Source organism: Heterodontus francisci, chromosome 26, assembly GCF_036365525.1.
Source record: "Heterodontus francisci isolate sHetFra1 chromosome 26, sHetFra1.hap1, whole genome shotgun sequence".
Classification (NCBI taxonomy): domain Eukaryota; kingdom Metazoa; phylum Chordata; class Chondrichthyes; order Heterodontiformes; family Heterodontidae; genus Heterodontus; species Heterodontus francisci.
Window position 1 is genome coordinate 28,159,854 of NC_090396.1, and position 17,192 is coordinate 28,177,045.

At 40.3% G+C, this 17,192-nt stretch overlaps 1 protein-coding gene across 1 annotated transcript in view; it reads right to left on the reverse strand.

Moving 5' to 3' along the window:
- LOC137384499 (myosin-4-like) overlaps positions 1 to 12,301 on the reverse strand; it is a 49,450-nt gene extending 37,149 nt beyond the window's left edge. The window contains exons 1-20 of the mRNA XM_068058637.1: positions 12,098 to 12,301; positions 9,171 to 9,314; positions 8,929 to 9,085; positions 8,751 to 8,778; positions 8,538 to 8,646; positions 7,937 to 8,029; positions 7,695 to 7,758; positions 7,502 to 7,600; positions 7,205 to 7,308; positions 6,981 to 7,119; positions 5,796 to 5,914; positions 5,504 to 5,653; positions 5,248 to 5,418; positions 4,835 to 5,138; positions 4,666 to 4,736; positions 1,656 to 1,743; positions 1,442 to 1,559; positions 711 to 834; positions 478 to 614; positions 137 to 392 (exon numbers count right to left, since the gene is read on the reverse strand). Of these exons, the coding sequence (XP_067914738.1) occupies positions 137 to 392; positions 478 to 614; positions 711 to 834; positions 1,442 to 1,559; positions 1,656 to 1,743; positions 4,666 to 4,736; positions 4,835 to 5,138; positions 5,248 to 5,418; positions 5,504 to 5,653; positions 5,796 to 5,914; positions 6,981 to 7,119; positions 7,205 to 7,308; positions 7,502 to 7,600; positions 7,695 to 7,758; positions 7,937 to 8,029; positions 8,538 to 8,646; positions 8,751 to 8,778; positions 8,929 to 9,085; positions 9,171 to 9,314; positions 12,098 to 12,301 (2,679 nt within the window). The remainder of the gene's footprint in view (positions 1 to 136; positions 393 to 477; positions 615 to 710; positions 835 to 1,441; positions 1,560 to 1,655; positions 1,744 to 4,665; positions 4,737 to 4,834; positions 5,139 to 5,247; positions 5,419 to 5,503; positions 5,654 to 5,795; positions 5,915 to 6,980; positions 7,120 to 7,204; positions 7,309 to 7,501; positions 7,601 to 7,694; positions 7,759 to 7,936; positions 8,030 to 8,537; positions 8,647 to 8,750; positions 8,779 to 8,928; positions 9,086 to 9,170; positions 9,315 to 12,097) is intronic.
- Between the last annotated feature and the right edge of the window lie 4,891 nt (positions 12,302 to 17,192).

Genomic DNA, 17,192 nt, shown 5'->3' on the forward strand with positions numbered 1-17,192 from the left:
CATGAGGCAGATTGAGAAAAAATATAGGACTGCATCTCATGTAACTGTGTCTAATGTACCTTTTCCTAGGACCATATGAATACCAGAATTCTTAAGTCAAACTATAGAAAAAGTAAGACTTGTTTGCATTACTTACTGACTGAACTTGAAGCAGTAAGTCATTCTTTTCTTGAAGCAGGCTAACCATTTTTTCTTCCAGTTCCTTCCTTCTTGCTTCAGATTTAGCTAGTGCTTCTTTAGTCTTCTCAAACTCCACTTTCATATTCGCCATTTCCTTTTCAGTTTCTGCACTCCTCAAAAGAGGTTTGATCTTGAAATACAATTTCATCCATGGCCAGTGTTTGACATTCATAAATGAACGAATGTTGTACTGGATAGTGAAGACGGCGTCTCTGTAGAATTGCATTTAACAGAAGTGCGGTTATTACTTGTATTCCTTTGTCTGCATTACTTAAAACAATTAATTTTTCTATTTACCTTCTCTCCATCATCATTTTAAATTCTACTCTCATCAGGAATCCGCGACAAATGGCCTGTGTGCGCGTGATGATTCGGGCCAATTTGTCATCTCTCATTTCTTCAAGAATACCCAGGAGACCAGCCTTGAAAAATACCTTTAATGGGATAAGTAATACATTAGCTTTGAGAGTCATCAGTGGGTCACTGTTCTTTAGTTCTGTCATATGGCATTTTGGAAATTGAACACTTACTTTAGTATGACCAAACCGATACTGGTTGTGGTCCACATCGATGGAGCTCAGCAGTTTCTCAGAAGCCTTTTTGCTATCAATAAATTGCCCTTCCGGTATGGCACTCGCATTTAAGAGTTTGTATCTGTGTTTTCAAAAAAATATATTATTTCTTTTGAGTACAAGCACTATTTAATTGATCTATTATGGAATTAAGAGGCAGAAGCTAGATAGAGGCTAAAAATCACCAATAACCACCTATATCAATAAGGGTGTCAACTTTGGCTCAGTGATAGCTCTATTACCTCTGAGTCAGAAGGTCATAGGTTCAACTTACACTCCAGAGAGTGGAACACATAATCCAGAGTGACACCTCAATGCAGTACTGAGGAAGTGTTGCACTGTTGGAGGTGCCATGTTTTGGATCAGACGTTAAACTGGTCTGCCCTCTTGGGTGGACATAAAAAGATCCCCCAAAGCTACTCGAACAAGAGCAGTTGAGTTCTCCTAGTATGCTTGCCAATATTTATCCCTCAACCAGCATCACTAAAACTCTATTATCTGGTCATGAAACTCTTTGCTGTTTGTGAGACCCTGTTGCTCGTAAATTGGCTGCTGTGTTTCCTATAACTGTGAATACATTTGAAGATTTTCTTGAATGGCCACAAAACACTTTGGGACATCCAACATTTGTGAAAGTCACTATATCAATTCAAGTTCTTTCCATTTCATTTTATATTGTAAATTGTTACCTTTGCTTAAAGTCAGCATAAAGGATTCTGCTTGGGAATCCTTTTCTGCAGATTCTGATACCTTCCAACACACCATTGCACCTCAACTGATGAATGACTAGGTGATTTGCCATTACACCTAAACAATGAACATTGTATTAGTTGAATCAATACAGATCTGCTAGAAAATAGAATATCAATTTGAATGTCAACAGAATTATCTAAAAATCCTTACCTGGACTCTTTGTTTCATTGGGGATTATACAGCGTACAAAGTGTGGATGAGTGCTTCTTAGATTGGTCATCAGCTTATTCAGATTTTCCTGCAATATATCAGAGAGATCATTTTATCACAAATAACCAGAAAGCAAATCAAACTTTTTTAACAATTTGATGTAATTTAGTTCATTACTCTTAAAAGTTTTTCTTAAAATTGCCAAAGAAATAAGAACGTAAGAAATAAGAGTAGGAATAGATCATACTGCCCATCAAGCCTGTTCCACCATTCAATAAGATCATGGCTGATCCACCTAAACTCCACTTTCCTGTCCATTCCCCATATCCCTTGATTCCTTGTGAGATCAAAAAATCTACCTATCCCAGCCTTAAATATACTCAGCTCTCTGAGGTAGAGAATTCCAAAGATTCACAGCCCTCTGAGTGAAGCGATTTCTCCACATCTCAGTCCTAAATAAACAACTCCTTATCTTGAGGCTGTACCCCCATGTTCTAAGTTCCCCAGCCAGGAGAAATAACCACTCAGTATCTACCCTGTCAAGCCACTTCAGCATCTTGTATGTTTCAATTAGATTAAATTCTTCTAAACTCCAGAGAGTGTAGGCCCAGTTTACTCAGCCTCTCATCATAGGACAACCCTCTCATCCCAAGAACCAAGCTAGTGAACTTACACTGTACTGCCTCCACGGCAAGTACATCCTTCCTTAGTTACAAGGATTTTTTGTTTTTGTTTTAAAAACTTAGGATTCTATGTGTTTTAAAAAACTGCAAAAGGATTTCAGTGGACATTGAGACATCTGAACTTTATAGACGTTTTGAATGGAAGCTTAACAAAACTCAATGGATGTTTTGAAAGGAAGTTCAACAGGGGCTAAACTTGTAAACAAGGACAGGAAAGCAGGTAATTTCAAGGAAACCAGCAAGGGGTTTGACCTCAGAGCTACTTTTTGAGTGACAGAGAGACTTTATGACTGGGTATGTGACCAGTTTCTTGAAGTATAAGTTTCAGTTTTTGAACTTTTAAAATGCCAGTGAGTTTGGACACAAAGCAGGCATTTGAAATTTGATTCTGACCTGCCTGGAGATCAGAAGAAGACCCAGAAAAAGTATTAACTCTCTGTAAAGAAATCTTGTTTTCTTGAGAAGAAACTCTGTATTTCAAATATGGCAGATACCTATTGCCTCCTGTCTCTGAAGAATCCCTGCATCAGGCTGCCCTGTTGCCTCCTGTGTTTTAAGAAATCCTGAAATTTGAAGAAACCTTCTACTGCTATACTGCTTCTGTAAGACCTAAGAAGACCTGTTGCTGCACAACTGATGTGAAGTTTTCTACTGTTGAGGTTCTTTGAATGCCTACCCATCACAGACTGTTCATCAACCTCGGTTGGAAAGACTTTGAGTGGCATCCAACTGTTCAATTTTGGTACACCTCACCAAATCGAAGAACTTCCTCCCAGATCATGACAGACTAAGTTTTTTATTATTCCTTTCATTCCTATGAAACGGCTGTAAACCAAAATCCCTTTTTTTCCTGGTTAACCTGTTTTGGATGTATGTGCGTGTGCACAGGGAAAAATAAGGAGCTTTAATATCTCTATTTGTATATCGATTTACATCATTATGGGTTAAGACTTGGTTATATAATAAATAGTTAATTTGGTTGTTGATTAAAGAAACCTGGTTTGTGTGCTTTATTCTGGGGACAAATAGAGTAATTGGCTGTTTTCAGGAAGTGGGAACATTTATTGATATGCTGTGACCCGTGGAGAAGTGGGCCTGAATTAACAGTGCACTCCTTCTGCCTCAGTCGTAACACTTAGATATGGAGACCAAAACTGTGCACAGTGCTCCAGGTGTGATCTCACCAAAGCTGTACAATTATAGCAAGACTTCCTTATTCTTATGCTCTAAACCCCTTGCAATAAAGACCATGCCATTTGCCTTCCAAATTGCTTGCTGTACCTGCATGCTAACTTTTTGTGTTCCTTGTACAAGTACACCCATGTATCTGAACATCAACATTTAAAAGTTTCACGCCTTTTCAAATATATTCTGCTTTTCTACTCTTATTACCAAGTGAATAACCTCACACTTCCCCACATTATATTCCATCTACCACCTTTCAGCCTACTCACTTAACCTGTCTACATCTCTTTGGAGCCTCTTTGTGTCCTCCTCATGGCTTACATTCCATCTCGCTTTGTATCATCTGCAAACTCAGTCTCTTCACCTTCGTCTAATCATTCACATAAATTGTAAATAGTTGAGGTCCCAGCACAGATCCTTGCAGCACTCCACTAGTTATAGCCTACCAACTTAAAAATGCCCTGTTTATCCCTACTTACTGCTTCCTGAGTGTTAAACAATCCTCCATCTATGATAATATGTTACCAACAACTCCTTTTGTGTGGCATCTTATTGAATGCCTTTTCAAAATCCAGTATATTACATCTATTGGCTCCCCTTAATCTACCCTATTTGTTATGTACTCAAAAATGCTAATAAATTTGACAAACATGATTTCTGTTTCATAAAAACAGGTTGACGTTGTCTGATTATACTATGATTTCCTTAGTGCATTGTTACGACTTCCTTAATAATAGATTCCAGCAATTTCCAAATGACTGGTGTCAGGCTAACTGGTGTGCAGTCCCTTGCTTTCTCTCTCCCTCCTTTCTTGTATAGTGGTGTAACATTTTCTAACTTCCAATCCACTGGGACTGTTCTAGAATCTAAGGAATTTTGGAATATCATACCAGTGCATCCCTATCTCGGCAACTCTTTTAGAACCCTAGGATGTAGGCCATTAGATCCTGGAAATCTGTCAGCTTTTAGTCCCTTAGGTTTCCCTAATATTTTTTCTCTGTTGATATTAATTACTTTAAGCTCCTCTGTCTTATTATCTCATTGGTTACCCTCTATTTCTGATATGTAATTTCTGTCTTCTACTGTGTTAATTATGTTGAATAAGTATTTCTAATTGTGGAAACATTAAAGTTCAAGGATACCCTAAAGAGTGCAGACACGGTTTGAAAAGAAGAGCCCTTCTTCTTGCCACCCTTCTTAGGAGCACCAGTATCTGTCAAAAAGAAAATTGAAAACAGATATTGGTAAATGCTGTTTCTCCAGTCAGCAAGAAAATGAATTAATAGCTCTTGTTAAGTTAAAATATTTTACCATCACCACTGTAGGCAACAAAGAGTGATGACAGAAGCTTTATCGGAGATTTCTGATATAGGCCAACAACAGTTTCATTCAGAGGGTCCTTGTTCTTTTCCAACCAGCCACTGATGTTATAATCTACAGTACCAGCATAGTGGATCAATGAGAAATGAGCTTCAGCCTTTCCTTTGGTAGGCTTGGGTTTCTGGAAGTTGTTTGACTTTCCAAGATGCTGGTCATACAGTTTATTCTTGAAAGTAGTGTCCGAGGCCTTAGGGAACATGCACTCCTCTTCTAGGATTGAGAAAATCCCCATAGGCTTGAATGTAAAAATAAACTTTCTTAATCTTTAGGAATCCTTTGTGTATTTTTCATACAATATTAAAGTTCTTTTTTCAGGTCTATTTGATTTACTTTTGTTTCCTTACCTTTTCAATGAGTTCAATGCAAGCAGCCAGATCCATACCAAAGTCAATGAATTCCCATTGGATTCCTTCCTTCTTGTACTCTTCTTGTTCCAGAACAAACATGTGGTGGTTGAAGAACTGCTGTAGTTTTTCATTGGTGAAGTTAATGCATAGCTGTTCCAAGCTGTTGAACTGGAATTCATGAAAAATAATAATGAAAACGTGCAAGCTCAATAGAAAAATGTGTTTATTCAGGAAATGAAATTTTTGGACTTACATCAAAGATTTCAAAGCCTGCAATATCCAGCACACCAATGAAATATTGTCTGGGTTGTCTTGTTTCTAATTGCTGATTGATTCGCGTAACCATCCATAAAAACATCTTCTCGTACACAGATTTTGCCAGTGCACTCACTGCATAGTGCACCTTGAATCAGCCCAAAAAAACACATTATAAGCCTTAGAAATTATAGTTGGATGAAACATATTTCATTAATTATTATAGAAGCACTGCAACAGTACAATTTTATAGAATACCAAAACAATATTCATATTGTTGCATATAATACCTGTTGTACGGTTTGACCTTTGGTTACATACTCATTGCCAACCTTTACTCTTGGGAAGCACATAGCTTTTAACAATTCTGCAGAATTCAAGCCCATTAGGTAAGCAGCCTTGTCAGCAACTGTTTAAAAAACAAAATCTGCTAAGAATCAATGGATAAAGGGTTTATGGCCACAAATATACTGCACAAGGGCTGAGACTGGTAGATTCAAATTGAAAAATGCAGCTGGCAAGACCAAAGTTATACCGTGCTTTATCCTTGTGTGAATCTAACTGTCACAAGAGTCCTCTGTACTTACAAAAATATTTAGCACTCAATCAACATCACAAAAACAGATTATCTGGTCATTATCACATTGCTGTTTCTGGCATCTTGCTGTGCATAAATTCACGCCACCTTTCCTACATTACAACTGTGACTAGACTTCAAAAGTTCTGAAGAAGGGTCACTGACCTGAAACGTTAACTCTGCTTCTCTCTCCACAGATGCTGCCAGACCTGCTGAGTATTTCCAGCATTTCTTGTTTTTATTTCAAAAGTACTTCAACTTTGGGGCATGCTGAGGTCATGAAAAGTGCTATATATATATAGCACTTATATATATATATAAAAAAACAGGTCTTTTTTTAATAAAAATCTATCAATCTGAGTTTTGAAATTCTCAATTGACCTAGTCTGAACAGCTTTTTGGGAAAGAGCGTTCCAGATTTCCACTACTCTTTATGAGAAAAGGTGCTTCCTGACATCACCCCTGAGAAAAGACTTAATACTAATTCAATAAACTGTTAGGACAGCCAGAGACAATTTGTTAGTACCATATAATTACCATGGACAACAGAAATATTCCTGATTCAGAATTTTCAATTTAACCAATTATGTTCATAATTAAGTCATCAGTGGCATTGCACATGGACAGTTGATAAATATAGGTTTTTACATACATGTATAGAGTTGGGACAGACTTTGGAATCTTGCTCCATAGTACCACATAGTGGCCAGAGCCTGCAGGTACATTGTGACAGTTGACATAGCAAAATTAAATAGGAAATGTTGGCACAGTAATTTACAAAGGTAAATGTTGCTGGATAATTGTAGCAAAAGCATGAAAACAGGAAGAAAGCTTTGTGAATAGGAAGTATGCGTCCCATTTTGTACACAAGATTTTTAATAATATATCAATATTTTACCTTCAGTGCCATCAGGTTCAGCCTGCTCCTCCCGCTGTTTCTGCTTGAACTTTAGGTTACCATAGTGCATTACTGCACCAGTGAGTTTGTAGATACATGCTTTTTCCTCAGAAGTAAAGCCCAAGATATCAATAGCTTCCTACAGAATCAAAGGAAGAACATTATCATTGCTGCAGAATCCTTTGCATCAGTAGTTCAATTATTGCCTGTATGTCTTAACTTACATCAGTAGCCATCAATTCCTCTTGGTCATTGATACTAGGCACAGTAATTTCTCCCTGACTAACAAATGGAAAGTCATAGGGATTGGTGCTGATGAGCAACATTTCTGAAGTGAAAAGATTCAATGAATTTGCAATTAGTTACAAATATTTTTGGAAAACGATCAAGAATTTCAGAACATTTTTTTGCAAAATTTAGCAATTACTTGAAGTGTCTTCATACTTACACTAACTCTTGTATATTAGTATCAAAATGTTTACTTAAATATAACTGGAATGCCAAAATTCATTTTCATTTACCAATTAGTTCTGGCTTTTTATTGGATGTAATCTGGTAGAAAATATGATAGCTTCTTTCAGCTTTCAACTGGAAGGTAACACGGGACTTTTCCAGCAGATCTGTTGAGTACATTTATGTTTGAGTTGATGTATCTGCAACTTTTGAACAAAGAAAATCACACATCACGAATAATCCAAATATAATCATACTTACAGGTCTCAATATCGGCTGAAGCCAATTTCCCTGTACCTCCAAAATGGATTCTGATGAATTTACCCTTGGTGTTAAGAGAAAATGCTTCTGTTAGTCATAAATCTGTCTTTCAAATGCCATTTCCTAGCAGTTTCCAAGGTCCATTTGATGACTATATTGGTTGTAATATTATACTATTCATAATCAATGTTTGTACACTGGTATTTTACAGTAGTATAGAAATAAAGTTTCAGGAAACTTACGAAGCGCGATGAATTGTCATTTCTCATCGTCTTGGCATTACCAAAGGCTTCAAGCAGTGGATTAGCCTGAATGATTTGATCCTCCAGTGTTCCCTAAAATTTGTACAAGTATTCATAAGGTAACATTTTATCTATTAAAAAGACTGAGGTAACAAAAATTGAACATATGAATATTAAATATTCAGATTTAGAAGGTTAAAGAGTGATCTATTCTAGATGTTTAATGATAAAGGGATTTATTAGGGAGACACACACAGAGAAATTATTTCTTCTGGTGGGCGAATCCAGAAAAACAAGGCATAAGCTTAAAATTAGACCCCGACCATTTAAAAGTGAAATCAAGGAGCACTTTTTCACAAAAATGGCAGTGGAAATCTAGAACTTGCTTCCCAAAAGGCTGTGGATGGTGAGTAAATTGGCGTTTTTTTCAAGACTGAGAATGGATATCTTTTTGTTGGGTAAGACTATCAAGGGATATTGATCAAAGGCTGGTAAATGGAACTGCACAGACCAGCCATGATCCAATTGAATGGTCTACTCCTGCTCTTTTGCGCCTATAAATACCACATGCATACTAATTAAGATTGTATTTGTTATTTACCTGCATCTTAGACTCCTTTTTCTTGTGAGCATCACCACTGGCTGCAATAGATGCAAAATACTGGATGACACGTTTCGTGTTCACAGTCTTTCCCGCACCGGATTCTCCGCTAGGGTGGAAGCAATGGGCAGCAAAATTAAATATAAGACAAATAAATTGTTATAACTCTTAAATATTGTGCTTATAATTGTAATTAAAAGTATTAGTTCTTACGTAATCAGAATGGACTGGTTTTCACGATCTGTGAAATAAAAATCATGTTAAATTGAATAAAGCTTGTTTAAAATTTAGGTGAATCGAAGTAATCTAGTATTCGAAATAGCAAAGCGCATATATTTACTGTTTGCAGCGAATAAGAGTCATGAAGTTCATAAAAAGAATACATTATTACCCGTTAACATGAACTGATAAGCGTTGTCAGAGATGGAGAAGATGTGGGGAGGAGCCTCCTGACGCTTTTTGCCTCTGTAAGCAACCACAACGTCAGGATTGTACACTGGCAACCACTTGTAGGGGTTTACAGTGACACAGAACAATCCAGAGTAGGTCTGCAAAACAGAATATAGGCATTTGTGTAGATTATTTTGGTGATCCCATTAAAATAAGATTTCGTTATTACTCAAATCTACTTACATAGATCATCCAGGCTGAATAACGGTCTTTGAGGTTAAACAGAACAGACGCTTCATTCAAATGGGTCAACATGGCCATGTCTTCGATTTTATCGAACTTTGGAGGGTTCATTGGGAAGATTTGGTCTTCTTTAACAGTTACTGTCTGCAAAGACGAACATGCAACAATGCTAAACTGATTCTAATGATTGTAAAAATGTAATATATATTGACACTAAGGCTTCAGTTAAACTGTAGTGTCCAGTCCCAGATGACTTCTGTGGAGTTTCATGCAGTCAGCAAAGCCCCGTTGTGGAAAACCTGTCCTTTGTTTAATTTAAAATAAATACATTGAAAAAGTTGTTTATACCTGAGCCATTAATTGTTCAATGATTGCAGATTTTCTGTTTCAACTAGTAACCTGTTTGCTTGGGATTGTTCAGTTCTTTGAAATAAAATATTGTGGGGATTGGGATTGAAAAGATCGTAAGGTGCCTGAGTGATACTGTGAACCACCTCAAGCACCTTTGAAACATTTGACTGGAAACGTTAGAAAGGACCTGGCTTGCAAGTTATACTAAAATAAAAGCAAAATACTGCAGGTGCTGGAAATCTAAAATAAAACTTAAAAAGTGCTGGAAATACTCAGGTCTGGCAGCATCTGTGGAGAGAGAAACAAAGTTAACGTTTCAAGTCAGTGACCTTTCATCAGAACTGCCAAAGGTTACAAATGTAATAGGTTTCAAGCAAATAAACTGGGGGTGGGGCAAAAGAGAACAATTGGGAAGGTGTTGATAGGATACAGGGTCACAGAGAATAACTGACAAGGAAGTCATGGGGCAAAGACAAACAGTGTGTTAATAGTGTGGTGAAATACAAAGCGTTAGTGCAGAGAGGGTGTTAATTGACAGAATAATGTAAGCCCTAGCCACAAGCAAAAACATTTAAAAAAATTTAAAGTGGCCAGGCACATGGTTAAAAAATAAGTGTAACGATGAAACAAACTAAAATGAAATGAAATACAAATAAAAAATACAAAGTCAAACTAAAAAAAAGAGGGGCCAGTCATGCTCTGAAATTATTGAACTCAATGTTCAGTCTGGTCGGCTGTAGCGTGCCTAATCGGTCAATGGGGTGCTGTTCCTCGAGCTTGTGTTGATGTTCACTGGAACACTGCAGCAATCTCAGGTGGATATGTGGGCATGAAAGCGGGGGGAATGTTGAAATGGCAAGCAGCAGGAAGCTCGGGGTCATGTATTCGGACTGAGTGGAGGTGTTCTGCAAAGCGGTCATCCAATCTGCGTTTGGTCTCCCATGGCTACCTTGACTACACTTCATCACACCCTGCCTCCTGTGAGGACTCCATTCCATTCTCCCAGTTTCTCCGACGCCTCTGCTCTGATGATGCAATCTTCCACAACAGTGCTTCTGATATGTCTTCCTCTATCCTTAACCAAGGAATCCCCCCCCACTGTGGTTGACAGGGCCCTCAACCGTGTCCTGCCCATTTCCCGCACCTCTGCTCTCACCCCTTCCCCTCCCTCCCAGAACTGCGACAGGGTTCCCCTTATTCTCACTTTCCACCCCACCAGCTTCCACATCCAAAGGATCATCCTCTGCCATTTCTGCCATGTCCACCGTGATGTCACTACCAAACACATCATCCCCTCCCCTGTCCTGTCAGCATTCTGAAGGGATCGTTCCTTCCGCGACACCTGGTCCACTCCTCCATTACCCCCGACACCTCGTCCCCTTCCCACGGCACCTTCCCTTGGGAAGGTGTAATAACTGCTCTCTTATCTCCTCTCTCCTCACTATCCAAGGCCCCAAGCACTCCTTTCAGGTGAAGCAGCGATTTACTTGTACCTCTTTCAATATAGTATACTGTATTCGCTGCTCACAGTATGGTCTCCTCTACAAATGCAGATTGGGTAATTGCTTTGCGGAACACCTCTCAGTCCGAATACATGACCCCATGCTTCCTGTCGCACGCCATTTCAACACACCCCTATGCTCTAATGCCCACATATCTGCCTTGTTCCAATGAATATCACGCAAGTTTGAGGAACAGCACCTCATTTACCTATTAGGCACGTTACAGCCTACTGGACTGAACATTGAATTCAACAATTTCAGAGCACGACTGGCACCATTTTTTGTTTAGTTTACACTGTATTTTTTTATTTGTATTTAATTTCATCTTAGCTTGTTTCATCATCACACTTTTTTTACCATATGCTTGCCCTCTGTTTTTTAATTTTTTTTTTCATGTTTTAACTTTTGGCTCGGGCTTTCATTATTATGTCAATTAACACCTCTCTGCACTAATGCTTTGTATTTCATCACACCATCAGCACACTTTTTGTCTTTGCCTTTGCCCCATGACCTCCTTGTCAGTTATTCTCTGTGACCCTATGTCCTATCAACACCTTCCCATTTGTTCTCTTTTGCTCCACCCCCGTTTTATTTGCTTAAAACCTATTACATTTGTAACCTTTGGCAGTTCTGATGAAAGGTCACTGACCTGAAATGTTAACTTTGCTTCTCTCTCCACAGATACTGCCAGACTTGCTGAGTATTTCCAGCACTTTTTTAGTTTTATTGCAAGTTATACTGCCCTGTTTGAATTTAGTGTCCCGACATCTCTTTGCAAAGGCGATAAACTGTCAGTTTAACTGCAACCTTAAAGATAAAACTTTTGAAAATCTGAAATAGAAACAGAAACTATGGATCTGAAAGGTTAGCATTTAGATGGTGGGTTAAGATTTCTTCTGGTCCCTATGTACAGTGACAATGGGGAATGCTTCTATGAATATTTCCTCTGTTGGCAATTGTAAATGTATTCTTTTAGAATATGGTTACCATTTAGCTGCAAATACAATCAAAATAAATCGTCACATACTCAGTTAAGCTGGTAGAATTCTTATCACAGGATCAATGGTCACGAACCTTTTTATTTATAGTTTCCACTGTGACCTTGCCACCTTCCCGACTCTTGATTGTACTTGGTACATATAACTCATCTGGGTCAGTAACATAATAGGCTGTTTTCGCATCAAATGGTTTATTCTGGGCTTCAAGCCGCTCTTTCTCCGATTTGCGGAGAAAATGAGCAGCCGCTCCAAAAACCTCCATTTCCACGTCGGAACTCATCTTTGCTGTTTACTATAAAAAAAAAACAAAGAAATAACAGCGTTTAATGGTGAATATTTTCCCCAGTCTGAAGTTTGACATGGTCTTCAGATAGCTGAATTGGAAGCCAAACAGGCGTATGTTCTTTTTGCCTTATTGTATGCTAAGGTTGATGTTGCTAACCAAGCTAAATTAGGATGCATTCACAGTCCAACTGTAGAATTAGTGGGAAGAGTTTGGCTTCCTACTCCCCTTATCCCCATCCCTAGCTGAAGAGACATATAAACGTAGGCTGTCGCATCCACCTGAGATGACAGAATGTGAAGGCGCTGTCTAATTCCACTTCGCTTGGCCTCCATTTGCCTCAAGTAGTAGGTGGGAAACGATTTCTACTTATCACCAATGCACAACTTGTTCAGTCTCACTGCGCTCCTAATCATCTAAACATCGCCCAAGCACACACAGCTTAGGATTTTGATGCAACCTTTTGTATTTTTTGTATACTTTTTTAAAGCCCATAACAGTATCAGAACCAATCTCCAACCTCCCTTTCCTCTCCAAAGTCCTTGAACATTCTGTCACTTCCCAACACCTTGCCCATCCTTATGGGAATTCCATGCTTGAATTCCTCCAATCAGGTTTCTTCCCCTGCCACAATACTAAAATGGCTCTTAATCAAAGGCACAAATGGCATTCCACGTGACTGTGACAAAGGTAACCTATCTCTCCTTGTCCTTTTCAACTGTCTACAGCCTTTGACATGGTTGACCACACAATTCTCCTCCAGTGCCTCTCTTCCATCATCCAGCTGATTGGGACTGCACTTGCCGACTTCATTCTTATCTATTCGGTCATAGCCAAAGAATCACCTGAAATGGCTTCTCTTCCCCCTCCCATGCCATTACCAATGGAGTCCCTCAAGGCTTTATTCTTGGCCCCTTCCTATCTCCCATCTACATGCTACCCCTCAGTGACATCATCAGAAAACAATGTCAGATTCTACATGTACACTGATGACACCCAACTCTACCTCAACACCACCTCTCTTGACCCTTCCACTATTGCTAAACTATCAGACTGCTTGTCCGACATCCAGTACTGAATGAACAGAAATTTCATCCGATTAAATATTGGGAAGACTGAAGTCATTTCCTTCGGTCCCCGCCACAATCTCCATTCCCTAGCCACCAACTCCATCCCTCTCCCTGGCAACAGTCTGAAGCTGAACCAGGCCAATCGCAAACTTGGTGTTGTATTTGACCCTGAGATGAGTTCCGATCACATATTTGCAACATCACCAAGACTGCCTACTTCCACCTCTATAACATCAGCCAACTCTGCCCTGCGTTAATTCGGGGGTATGATAGCATAGTGCTTATGTTACTAGACTAACAATCCAGAGGCCTGGACTAATGATCTAAAGACATGAGTTCAAAACTCACTATAACAGCTGAGAATTTAAATTCAGTTAATTAAATAAATCTGAAATTAAAAAGTTAGTATCAGTAATAGTGACTATGAAATTATCAGATTGTCATAAATACCCATCTGGTTTACTAACATCCTTTTGAATATCAGCTCTCCTTATCTGGTCTGGCCTATATGAAACTCCAAACCTACAGTAATGTGGTTGAATCCTAACTGCTCTCTGAAACATGTGAGAAAAACTTACTTGACTTCAACTTCACCATCTGTTGCAGATGCGCCTGTCCATGACACTATAGGCAGGAGTAAACATTGCAGAGTTTTTGCGGAGACAAAGTCCTGTCTTCACATTGAGGACACCCGCCATCATGAAGTTGTGGTCATGTAGGTTTTTCTCTCATGTTGCCTTTGTTACCACTTGTTACAGGCCCAGTCTTGCAGAAGCTGGGTCAGTAGTGGTGCTACCAAGCCACTCTTAGTAATGGACATCAAAGTCCCCCACCCGCAGTATATTCTCTGCTATTGCTACCTTCAATGTTTCTTCCAAGTGATGTTCAGCATACAGGAGTACTGATTCATCAGCTGAGGGAGGGCAGCAGGAGGTAATCAGTAGGAGCTCTCCTGTCCCATGTTTGAGCATCCTACTATGTGGCATGACCACTATGCTAAATGGGATAGATTAAGAACAGCTCAAAACTGGCGATGCATCAGCTTAGTGGCCATCAGCAGCAGCAGAATTGTATTCCACCACAATCTGTAACCTCATGGCCCAGCATATCCCTCACTTTACCATTACCATCAAGCCAGGGAACAACCCTGGTTCAATGAGGAGTGTAGAAGAGCATGCCAGGAGCAGCAATAGGCATTCCTAACAATAAGGTGCTAATCTGCTGAAGCTACAACACAGGACTACATGCATGCTAAACAGCGGAAGCAGCAAGCTATAGACAGAACACCACAAACAATGAATCCAATCAAAGCTCTGCAACTCTACTACATCCAGGTGTGAATGATGGTGGACAATTGCATAGCAGATGGGAGGAGGAGGTTCCATGAATATCCCCATTTTCAATGATAGTGGAGCCGAGCAAGTGAGTGCAAAAGACACAGCTGCAGCATTTGCAAGTATGTTCAACTAGAAGTGCCAAGTGGATGATCTGTCTCCGTCTGCTCTTATGGTCCCCATCATCACAGAAACCAATCTTCAGCCAATTCGATTCACTCCACATGATATCAATAAATGGCTGAGCACACTGGATACAGCAAGGACTATGGGCCTTGACAACATGCCAGCTTAGTGCTGCAGATGTGTTCTATAGCGAAGCTGTTCCAGTACAACTACAACACGGGCATCTGCCTGACAAATTGGAAAATGCCCAGGTATTTCCTGTCCACAAACAGTAAACAATTCTAATCTATACAATTACCGCCCCATCAGTCAATTATCAGCAATGTGATGGAAGATGTCATCAACACTGCTGTCCAGCAACACTTACTCACCAATAACCTGTTCACTGATGCTTAGGGCTGGATACTCAAATGGGAGTTGGGATTTTGGATCCTGACTCCATGCTGCCAATGCATCCCTCACGCGATGCTATCTTTAAATATAACTACCCTAATTGGGCTGAAGGTGATCTTGGCGCCCAATTAGTGGCGCCAAGTGTCACCAGGAGGCAGGAGCTGCCTGCAGCGTGTGAACGGCAAAGGCAGTCAGCAGCCATGACAGGGTCTGCTGCTGCCTTGCAGAATAGAGCAGGCAGCATCTCGGAGGGCCAGCAGCTTCAACAAGCACAAAAGAGGCCAAGTGGCCAAACGGAAGGTAAAGCGCATGTTCAGACTCTCGATGCCCTAGCACCTGAAACTTTTCATCACCAATAAAAAGACTGTAAACTCTTCCCGCTTGAACCCAACAGCTGTGCACTAACGTGCACCAAAATATTTAGGTTCGGTGATCTCAGCTTTGAAAATCACCTTCTCGTCCTCCTCGGCCCGTTAACAAGCTCCTCAACGAGCTTACTGGGCCATTAATTGGAGGTGAGCAAGTTCCCCACTCCCTTTGAAAATTGTGTTGCATTCTGGAGGCGGCGGGATCCAGTGCTGCCTTCCGAGAATGCAATTTTCAGATCACATCCGCACCCCTCCCAACCTCACCGGCAATTGAAAATCCTGGCCTCAATTTGGGTTCCACCAGAATCACTCAGCTCCAGACTTCAGTACAGCCTTGGTCCAAATATGGACAAAATAACTGAATTCCAGAGGTGAGGTGAGAGTGACTGCCCTCGACATCAAGACAGCATTTGTCCGAGTGTGACATCAAGGAGCCCTAGCACAATTGAAGTCAATGGGAATCAAGGGGAAACACTCCACTGGTTGGAGTTATACCTAGCACAAAAGAAGATGGTTGTGATTGGTGGTATCCAATCATCTCAGTCCCAGGACATCACTGCAGGAATTCCTCAGTGTAGTGTCCTAGAACCAACCATCTTCAGCTGCTTCATCAATGACCTTCCCTCCAACATAACGTCAAAAGTGGGGATGTTTGCTGAAGATTACACGGTATTCAGTACCTCACTTAAGTAGTCCATGTCCACATATAGCAAGACCTGCACAACATTCGGGCTTGGGCTGATAAGTGGCAAGTAACATTCGTACCACACAAGTGCCAGGCAATGACTACCTCCAGCAAGAGAGAGTCTAACCACCTTCCCTTGGCATTCAACGGCATTACCATTGTTGAATTCCCCGTCATCAAAATCCTGGGGGCCAAAATTGACCAGAAACTTAACTGGACCAGGCAGATAAATACAGTGGCTACAAGAGCAGGCCAAAAGTTGGAAATTCTGCAGTAAGTGACTCACTTCCTGGCTCCCCAGAGCCTATTCACCACCTACAAGCCCAAGTCAGAAGTGTGATGAAATTCTCTCCACTTGCCTGGATGAGTGCAACTCCAACAGTATACAAGAAGATCGACACCATTCAAGAAAAAGCAGCCTGATTGTTTGGCGCTCCAATCAGCACATTAAACATTCACTCCCTCCACCACTGGCCTACCACAGCTGCAGTGTGCAGCATCTACAAGATATATTGTAGCAACTCACCAAGTCTTCTTCAACAGCACCTTCCAAACCTGCAATCACTACTACCTTGAAGAACAAGGGTAGCTAGTGCATGGGAATGCCACTACCTCCAAACCTCCCATCATTCACCTTCCACAAATTTGAGCTTATCCAAAACTCTGTATCCCATATCCTCACTCACACCATGACACATTTACTGATATCCCCTGTGCTCACTGACCCACATTTGGTAACAATCTGGCAATGCCTCAATTCTGAAATATTCATCCTTGCTTTCAAATCCCTCTATGGCCTTGCCCCTCCCTCTCTCCATAACCACTTTGAGCCCGACAAGCCTTCGAGATATCTGCACTCCTGCAATTCTGCCTCTTTTTTTATTAGTCCATGGGATGTGGGCCTCCCTGGCT